The 10,259-nt window shown below is 38.5% G+C and overlaps 1 protein-coding gene across 1 annotated transcript; it reads left to right on the forward strand.

Annotated features, from left to right (window-relative positions):
- Positions 1–1,018: 1,018 nt before the first annotated feature.
- ch25h (cholesterol 25-hydroxylase) lies at positions 1,019–2,207 on the forward strand. Its single transcript, XM_072667505.1, has one exon. The coding sequence runs from the start codon at positions 1,066–1,068 to the stop codon at positions 1,819–1,821; it is 756 nt and encodes a 251-aa protein (XP_072523606.1). The 5' UTR covers positions 1,019–1,065; the 3' UTR covers positions 1,822–2,207.
- The last annotated feature ends 8,052 nt before the right edge of the window (positions 2,208–10,259 follow it).

Consider the following 10,259-nt stretch of genomic DNA (forward strand, 5'->3'; position numbering starts at 1 on the left):
AGTTGCTTTCTGTTTAAATCCATGTAGAAGTTTATGTACAGTTTTATGTGGAGTAACCAAATACACAAAAACACATGACCCTCACTCTTTCCTTTCTGAATATATGAACTTGAAGACAACAGAGAAGGATCTTGCAGCCTGGCCACCCAGACACATGATAATAGCTCAAGAAATGTATGTATATGACCATGTCTTACTGCCACTGTCTGGCAGTTGGACAGATCTGAGGCTTTGACGTCAGGGGTTTCACCCGCACTCTTCTGTGTCTATTAAAGTGGTTCACTAATATATATATATATATATATATATATATATATATATATATATATACATACACCTCATATCACACAAGTTTGGAAATTTGGCCCTTTTTTCCCATGCTGAGCGCCCCATGAGAATAGAATGATCCCTCTGTGCTCACATTTGAGCATTTAGACAGTGTGAAAGTTTTATGTCTGGAGATATTAAACCTTTAACATGGCGTCCCAGATCTGATATTCTTAAAATCAGTAAATATGAAAGTTTTTAGGAGAGTGTAGTTAGAATTCATCTGACTGTTCTAAATGAAAATCTTAATTTGACTGTAAAATGAAAAAATAAAAAATAAAAGCATAGAAAAAAACTGCGTAATCAAGAGAATTCACACAATTTCATCACTGTAGACCAGACAGGGCTAGATCTGTGGCAGTCTCAACACGTTCTTATCATTCAATAAATTTCTTAATGGTTCTGCCTTCGTGACTTCTGCTGTACAAATCAGGAACTGAGTGTGAGGAAGCATGCTCTCATCTGCAATCTTTGTTGAAAACGCGGCATGTGAAGGCTATATTTTGTTGTCATATGTCATTCTTAGTTTCCTTTGAGGGTTTAATCTGGCTGTGAAGGGAAAAGAGAGCTCTAACTGGAAATTCCAGCCTTCAGCAGGAAAACCTTTTATGGTCCTCCATGGTAGCCGCAAGACTGTCATTTGAGGGTGGGGCCATACAGTCCTATTTAAAGGGCTCTACGCTTCAGAAGAGCTCATTCAAGCACCTGCTTGCTTATACACACAGACAGATAAGAAATATGTTTCAGCTGCAGAACATCTGGGATAGCATCCGACAGCACGAGACCTTGCTAAGGTCTCCTTTTTTCCCCGCACTGTTTTCCCTGACAGTTTACCTGAGCTTCTGTCTGCCTTTCGTGGTGTTGGACCTGCTGTCTTCCAGAGTGGCCCTGGTGAGGAGATACAAGATCCAGCAGAAGACCAACGTGACTTTAAGCATGATGTGGAACTGCTTGGCTCTTTCACTCTACAACCATGCGGTTTACATCTTCCCCCTCAGCGTACTCCACTGGTACTGGAGGCCGGTCGTTTCCGTGGTGGAGGCTCCTGGAGTTCTGGAAGTGATCTGGGGGCTGGCATCCTGCCTGCTGCTCTTCGACTTCCAGTACTTTGTCTGGCACCTGCTGCACCACAAGGTGCCCTGGCTCTACCGCACCTTCCACAAGGTGCACCACAAGCATACGTCCACCTTTGCCCTCACCACGGAGTACTCTGGGGCTTGGGAGACACTCTCGCTGGGCCTTTTCGCAGCCATGAACCCCATGGTGCTGGGCTGCCACCCTATGACCGAGATGCTCTTCCACATTCTGAACATGTGGCTCTCGGTGGAGGACCACTGTGGATACAACCTGCCATGGGCCACGCATAGACTGGTGCCTTTTGGACTGTATGGGGGTGCTCCGCATCATGACCTTCACCACCAGAAGTTCAAGGCCAACTATGCACCGTACTTCACACACTGGGACAAGCTATTTGGCACTCTGCATGATGAATGAGCCTGTCAGCAAGACTGGCCTGGACTGTGCCTGGACTGATTTTCTCTTTTGCATCAAAAGAACCTAAGAGACTTTTTCTCATTCAGTGAATCTCAATAAGTTCATTCAGTGAATACACAGCACATTGTTGCTCAACACACTTGGGCTTAATTGGTTTTGTACTAATTTAATGTATCACACTGTCCTATTTATGAATGTTTTGTATGAATGTTGTTAAAGTATTAACATTTAAATATTTCTATGATTTAGTATATTTAAAAGGTGTACATGAAGTTATATATATATTTTAAAAATATCTGCATATTTCATATGTATGAAATGTCTCACTGCTTGCACTGTGTAGAAAACATGACATTGCAATAAAACTGCAAAATCTGAAGTTCAAATTTTGTGTTTGTGTTTTGACTTGACAAGCTCAAGTTCATTTATACACTTGTTCAGCATCTTTAAACAGGGAATATAAGCCTGCTCAGGAACATTAGACCACTGTATCAGTCCTCAGTCTTGTCTGAAACTGATTACAGACATCATCTTTCAGTAACGGACGCAGTGGGCAGCAAGATATGTTGATCCCTGCTGGAACATGAACCACTGCTTCCAGTCTGCGGTTCAAAGCATATAGGAACTCATTTCAGCTCTAATGAATCCATATTAATACACTTTTAAAAATAAAGGTGCTACAAAGGGTTTCTTTAAATGATACCACAGGAAAAAAACAAAACTTTTTCGGGTTCCATCAGTGATCATTCGTATAATAGAGACACCAGTGTAAAGGACCTTCGAACTGGTAAAGAACCTTTCCACTGACCTTTAAAATGTTCTTCACACATACGCCTCTTTTACAAAAGCGGTTCTTCTAGAGGAATTATTGTCTAAGTCATATAATTACACTTATGCAGTGCAGGAGTGCAGTTGTCCAGGAGCCAGTCTGAGCACCAATAGTTAACGCTAACAAAAGAATGTATCAAAAGCTTGGCTTTCACAGAAGTAGACCTACTATACTCATAGACCTGTTATTACAACCTACCTACCAGTCTTCCCACCAGTCCTGCAGAGAAGCCCTTCATTTACCATAACATAACTTTCTAAACTTGCTTTCTGTCTGTGTTTTCTTTCTCACCTTTGGGAATCATACTGAAAGCAATCTAAAGATTCTATTTTAAGGAATGGTTTGGTGAGAAATGCTAGGCTAACATGGCTAACAAACACTGGACTGTCACCAATCTCTTTAGTCACACACCAAAATCTTCATTTATTTGCTTTAATAAAATCAGTCAAAAAAGTTATTTAAGCTAAAATTGTGACCATTACTCAAAATGACTTCACTAACATTTAGCCGGAAGTGTATTTCTGCTTTTATAGACTAAATTAAGTCATGCCATGTTCTGAATCTCATTAACTTATCTGCACAAAAGAGATGTGTTTCAGCGTGTATTTACAGAGATGAGATTGGTGACAGTCTAGGGACAGTGTTTGTTAGCACTGTTAGCCTAGCCTCTCATTCTAATGGAGTGAACTTCAGATAATTAACGTGTCTTAGCTAAACGACTGAACCTGGAGTCAGTGATTAACCATGTTTTGCTGAAGTATTTCTTTCTAAGTAGTACCCCAAACTGCTATTATTCATGGGACTTCCGACCAGAGCTCTGAGGAACTGCTGGCTCCAGTGCTTCTTCCAGGATTACCTCTTGACGCCAACCTCTTAACCTCCTAAACAATGGCCTGCCGGCAGGCAGACAGTCTTAATATCAGAATCAGAATCAGAATACAAACTTCTGTTACCAAAGAATATCCACAACACTTTATTAGTCAGCCACTGAATGATACACCTTAGTGTGCAACAAATCTTAAAGTGTTCTGATGGTGCCGTTTGTTCAGGACAGTATCTGATTCCATATTCCCACAAATATGTCAAACCAAACACTCAGGAATTACAACATCAGACAGGAAGGATGTCCTGAATCCAAAAATTTCCAGAATTATTAAGCTCTGCACCTTTTAAATCGAATTTATCTTCCTTTAAAGGTGCCATTGGGATCAGAGGGTGTCTGTGTGGGCTTACTCTGGAGTTTCCTGTACATTGTGTCCATCCAGTATCAAGGCCTAGACTGTGAGTAATTTCCTGCTTTGGAAAGCGCATATAAAGACACATGTCACAAAGCCCTGATCCCTGAACATTTGGCCTGATCACAAGTATTTGCGCTGTTTGGATTATTGACAACAACCACAATGGCAAACAAGCTTTAGACGAGAATGTGAATTGGTTGCTTTGGACTGGAAAGAGAAGATCAACCTCTGGCGTGGTGCTAGTGCTAATGTTTCAGCGTTTGTTTGCACAATGAAGACCTTTTGCTTAGACAATTCTCATTCTCTGGCAAAAAAATGTAAACAGTCCTTCACACTTCACGTCATTCTGTAAAACTGTAAATACTGGACTGTGTGTGCATATCAGCACATTCATAACAATACAACTTAGTTGCATATTAGCTGCTAATAATAAAAAATAAAAAATACATATAAAATGTCATTAAAAATATAAATATAATAAAGAAAGCAGAATGGCCAGTCAAGTAATTTGGCTGCTTAAAGCTTGTACTTTAGTAATGAACAGAAAACTCTAATTAATAAATTAATTCATACTAATTAATTAATACTTAAAGTCTTATTAATGCTATCTGGCCCACTCTTGACCTTCAGCTTTTTCCAGAGAGACAGTAAACAAACTAATAAAGCAAAATCATAGCTAATGCCAAGTCTCTTCCTAAACCTCTTCGGAGGAATAGCATTTATTATCTGTAATGGAGAACTGCGGGAATTTAATTAATTTAAATTTATTTTAATTAAATTAAATCTTAAGACTTAGAATTTCTGTCTGAAAATCCAGCCGGATATCATTTTACATTTTAGTGATTTGAAAATCACTGGCGTGACTAAACCTCTAAATGTCTCTGAAGTGGTAATGTTCTGTTCAGTTTTAGTTTCACGTATGTCAGTGGGATACAATTTTAAAGTTCTGTTGGTCAGTTCATCACTCACTGAAAAAAAAGGTCTAGAATTTCTAAAATATAGCAGACACAACATGCCCTCTGACTCATTCAGTGGATTGGAGTGAAAGGGTGCGTTGACCACTGAAACAGGTATTGATCTAAAGTGGTATTGATAGGAACCAGGGGTCAATGCATTTAACACAAATTATATATATATATATATATATACACACACTGTTTAAAATGTTATGGCTAAAATGCTAAACCGCTGTCAAAAATGTTTCAGGCATCAGGCAGCAAGTTCATGATCATCTATGTGTAAAGGAGCTTTCAGAGGTAATACAGTCTTCCTATCAACAATTATGACTCAGTAGGTTTCTGTGGAATGGGGTCCACAGACCACTCACACAAACTTATCATTGTGTCAGACTTCACCACTCATAGCAGCTTAATCATTATTATGCAGAACCCATAATTAAATAAGATATTAGTGGAATTCCCCACACTCCTCATACAAGGCCTGTTCAAATCAGACATAAGAAACAGAGACAGCATCATAATGATATTATTTTTTATATATCATTATCATTATTATTATTACTACTGTGGTGTGTATTGTAGCAGAGGGTACAGTGCTCAATTTTATCCACGCAAAAATATTTTACAGAAAGAAATCAAGAGGAGCTCTTCATATTCTGCAGTGATTTTACTGTTGTTGTTGTTAGATTTTACTGTTGTTGTTGTTGTTGTTGTTAGAGGATTTACCAGAAACATACAGGTGGGATTACATAAAAAAAATCTGCCAGTGCTTCCTGACGTGCCTCTGGCAGGGCAGGCCATAGAAAGTGTGCTGGTCAGCTGACTGCTAACTGATTCCTGTGAAAGCATGAGTGCCTGACTCATACAATATACAAAAGACTAATATATGAGTAATATTTATGGCTCAACTGCAGTCACTTCGGCTTACCATGTAGTGCAATGAAATGTCAGAAATAGTTTATTCAAACATCTTACTTTCTCTAAATACTACCAGTGTTTATATTTCCCTGCTTCTGGCCATTGTGTGTCAAACAGGCAGTGGGGGCCTTTTCCTGCTTAACACAATGCTGGATTTCCCAGCACTGCTGAGGATTCCTGTAAAGGTAATAAACTTGACATGAATTTTACTAAGAACAAATTCTATTTTAATGTTTTTATGACTGGATGTAGACACATTCCCTAGCAATGCAAATACTATTATAAGGATCCAGTGGGGAGACCCAGTACAGTCTTGGATAAAGGAAACCCTATCCAGTAGATTATCAGACTTTATGAAATGCATCTACTTTTTCCAGTTAACACTTTTGCATTTTATCTCTGATGATAATCAGAGAACCTGTGGGGGTGCCCAATGTGGAAAACGCCTGTTGCATTCAAAAAGATTATCCAAGCTGCTCAGACTTTTCCACAACGGTTCTGTCAGTGATGTAAGATGAGATACCCAGGGCAGATCTTTATAGAAACATGACTTTACACTCGCAAAAATGAGGAGTCCTTTCTTTCAGCTTTAAAGTGGGGTTTTCACCTAATTTTACAGCCAAAGTATTTAGATAGTGACACAGTGTTTGCCATTTTTCCTCAATACACCACCTCTGTGGATTCGTAATAAAGAAATACACCTTTTATTCAAGTGATTTAACCAAAATATTTAATTAACTGTTTGGGAATTAAAGGAGCATTTTTAATACTTGGATGCAAGTCCTTTCCAGTCAATTGCTGTATTCAGAAGGGATTAGTTTGACATGGGCCGGAGGAGAAAGAGAATTATTACCTGAGTTTCTGAGTGATTTTACTGCACTGAATGTGCAGTGCACAGTTTTACCTTTTGTAAAATGAGCTGTAAAAATAACGCCACATTACACTAATCCCATGCGAATTGACATGTGGGTAAATATTCCGTCAAATGCCCCGAATTTTTTTTTTTCTGAAATATTGAGATGCTTGAGGATGCATTGGCATGGACAGCTCAGGTCCTATAAGACTGTGTCAAATGTCAAATACAATACTCAGGTCTCAGATAGCATAGTTGTAAACACATAGCTGCTAATTGTCAAACTAAAATTATTATTATTATTATTATTAGTAGTAGTAGTAGTAGTAGTAGTATTAAGTGAGTTATAAGATTGGTTAACATCCTGTAATACTTTACCAGTGGCCACATGGCGCTTTTGGAGGCGACGGCAGTGCGTAAGTTGAGTAGGCACTCCTACCCTAGATTTACTAAGTCATGCGGACCGTATGCGGACCGTAAGTCCTGTAGTATATTATTTTACCCCATCTCCCCATGTAAAACTAATCCTGTCCGAATAGTTTAATGACTGCCTGAAGTCTGAACCCCACGGATATTCTAAACTCAACAAATTCAATTCAGTTAAACTTAACTAGAATATACTGATACAGGCTTGTACAGTACAACCAAACACTGTTAGACTGTTAAGTCTCTGGTGCAGAATAGGTAGCACATGACACAATAGCGCAAGGTCATTAGACAAAACACAAGACAGGGTGCATAGACAATAATTACAAAGACAATAAATACAATAAATATAAAAAATATAGAAATACAAATATGTGCAAATTTGAGCCTGAAGGCTGGGTGATGAGGGTCCAAACTAAGTTACTGTACTGCACAGTGAATGGAATAAATATGTAGAGCAGTGATGTGCTGTGGGACTTCAGGAGTTTGTGCGGAGGTAGACCAGTCTGGTGTTATAAACAGCATCTCCTACATAAGCAGAGTTTATAGTGCAGGAATAAGTATAAGTGATTAGTGTTATAGAGAACAGATAGAGAGACCAGTACACAGCTTAAATGCCCCGTTATGGTTTTTTTTTTGTTTGTTTGCTTGTTTTGTTTTGTTTTGTTAGTTTTTTTGTCTCCAGTAAGAAAAATTGTACTCAATCTCTCTGAAACATCTTCTTGCAGAAGTGGGAAGACTTTATTTTAGGTGGTTTCCTTGACCTTTCTGTCCTTAAGTGTCATTAGTGGTTTGCATCTTGTGGTTAAAGCCTCTGTATTTAAATTAAACTGTGACCTCTGCTCAATCACACTGCACCCACCAAAGACTTCACCACACTCACACCCCACTTTAACCCACATCTTAGGAGTTGTTCAGTTAGGAGGAAAGGTCACTTAGGTCTTTATCTCAGGAGACCTCAGTGAGCAACTTGTGCTAAGGTCTCCTTTGTCTGGAAGAAACTAGAGATATTAAGGAGATCTTTTTTATGCTTTTGGATGGTTCTTTGAACGATGTCATGGAAGAACCAACGTTTTTGTAAAGGAGATGTGAGAATGAAGAACCTTTAAATTGTATTTTCCCCCTTCTTTCAACCTTTTGTAGCACCTTGATTTTATATAGAGGTATCTCCTATGCAAATGCTATTATAAAGAACCCACGAGGAGACCCATCACAGTCTTGAGTGGAAAGTCCTCTGCAATCACAGAGATTATTAGACTTGTTTTATGCAATTTCTCTTCCTTTTCCACTTTACACACACTGCTGTGACCTGCCAGCCCAGATGTTCTTATCAGAGAACCTGTGAGGGAACAGCTGTGGAAAATGCCTTCTGTTATCAGGAAGATGATCAGATTTAGCATATGCTGGGTTTGAGATTTTTTTAAGGTGAAATACCCAAATGAAGTTCTTCCAGTGTTTGAGTTCATCTAGGTTATTTTTCCCTGTTATTTACAACCAGATCCATATGTATTAGGCAGTGACACATTTTTGTAGTTTTGCATTTTGAACACCACCTCAGTGGAGTTACAACTACAAAAATAATGATAAGAAATCTATTAAACTATTTTTTGTTGAGAAAACCAAAAGGTATTTCTTCTGTGGCATCACTCTAAAAACCTTTTCTAGTATTTTGAAGAACGATCTCAGTATTTTGAAGAAAAAAGATCTCAGAAGTAGCATCAAAGTTCAAGTATAGCTGGGAATCGGACATAATTGCAGGAATTTCTTCAACATATAACCAAGCTAAACAAACAGAATACAAATAAACACTTACTGGAGATCAAACCAAACACTGTGAAACTAACAGAAGAGAGCCACCATAAGCAACCATGAACGTGTACAAGACCAGACAAAGAAGCACTGGAACAAAGGGACTATTTATACAAGGGCAGACAAGCAACACCTGAGACTAACAAGAGGGCGGGGCTACAAAGGATGCACAGGAGGAAACACTAATGACAAGGCGGGGCTAGGACGGAGACAAGAAACAAACATAAACAGAGCCATGTGTTCATCAGCAGGGCAAAACAGAGACACAGACCAGGAGAGGGGAACACAAACGGCAAGACAAAGACACCTGTTAAAGTTAAGACCAGAACTTATCATGTCAGGTCATCTGTAAGCAAAAATGCGATGATTAGCACTTAGCTAATACTGCATTTTCTCTTTTAAAATAGACTATAATGTGGGTTTCTTAGGAACTTCTAGGAAAATTAGCATTACAGTGTCTGATGATTGCTTTATGTTAATTCATTCCAAGCATTTATTAGAGTTTATTAAAACCATAAAACCAGATGAACTTGCAAACCATTTTTATTTACAATGTAGGTTCTCTGCAGCCTTGTTGGTTGGACTGACCATGTTGTTTGGTTCAAAAGAGGCATTTACAGGTCTACTGTAAACTGTCTGTTGTTTCTTTCTAATAAATGAACTGATTTTCTCTGTAACTCAAATAAACACTTTAAATGAAACAATAAAAATATAATAGGTGAAATGAAGAAAAGCAACAAATTTTACATTCATTCAAACCTGGAAAACACTTCGATTGCAGTCCTGTTTAACTTTTTCCAGTGTGGTCATATCATTCTGCATTCAGAGTCACATACTTTCCTGGCTTTGTGGCGAGGCTTTCTAGACATCATGATATTGAGTATTGCAACCTTGACATAATGAACTATTACAGAGATACATCGAGGAAAAGCATTCAGAAACCTGTGGGATATTCCATGTAACAGTGGTTCCACCTGAAAAATGAGTGTGGAACCTCAAGATTCAACATTCACAAATACACTAAATAAAACACTGGTTAAGGCCAAGCTGTTTGTTTGTGAGCTGAATAAGACCTATTTTTGGGGACTTCTTTTCGGAGAGAGATATTATGTAACTGTGTCTGTGTGGCAGACAGCAGTAGCGATTATTTTAGTATAGCTGGAGATTCACGCAGAGTAATTTCCTCTATCTGATGAGGCGCTGTCTGGTTTCAGTTGTTCTCTTAGCTTGTCGGCTCAATGGAAGAATAATGTTTACAGCATCTAAAATGGACTAAAGCAGCAGACATGCACAAATGCTGACGCTCTGAGTAAACAGCAAAGCACTTTTTTAAGTCGCTCTGGAGAAGAGCATCTGCTAAATGCCTAAAATGTCAATGTAAATGTATCATATCGGGATGTAACTCA

This window comes from Salminus brasiliensis, chromosome 22 (assembly GCF_030463535.1).
Source record: "Salminus brasiliensis chromosome 22, fSalBra1.hap2, whole genome shotgun sequence".
Lineage (NCBI taxonomy): Eukaryota > Metazoa > Chordata > Actinopteri > Characiformes > Bryconidae > Salminus > Salminus brasiliensis.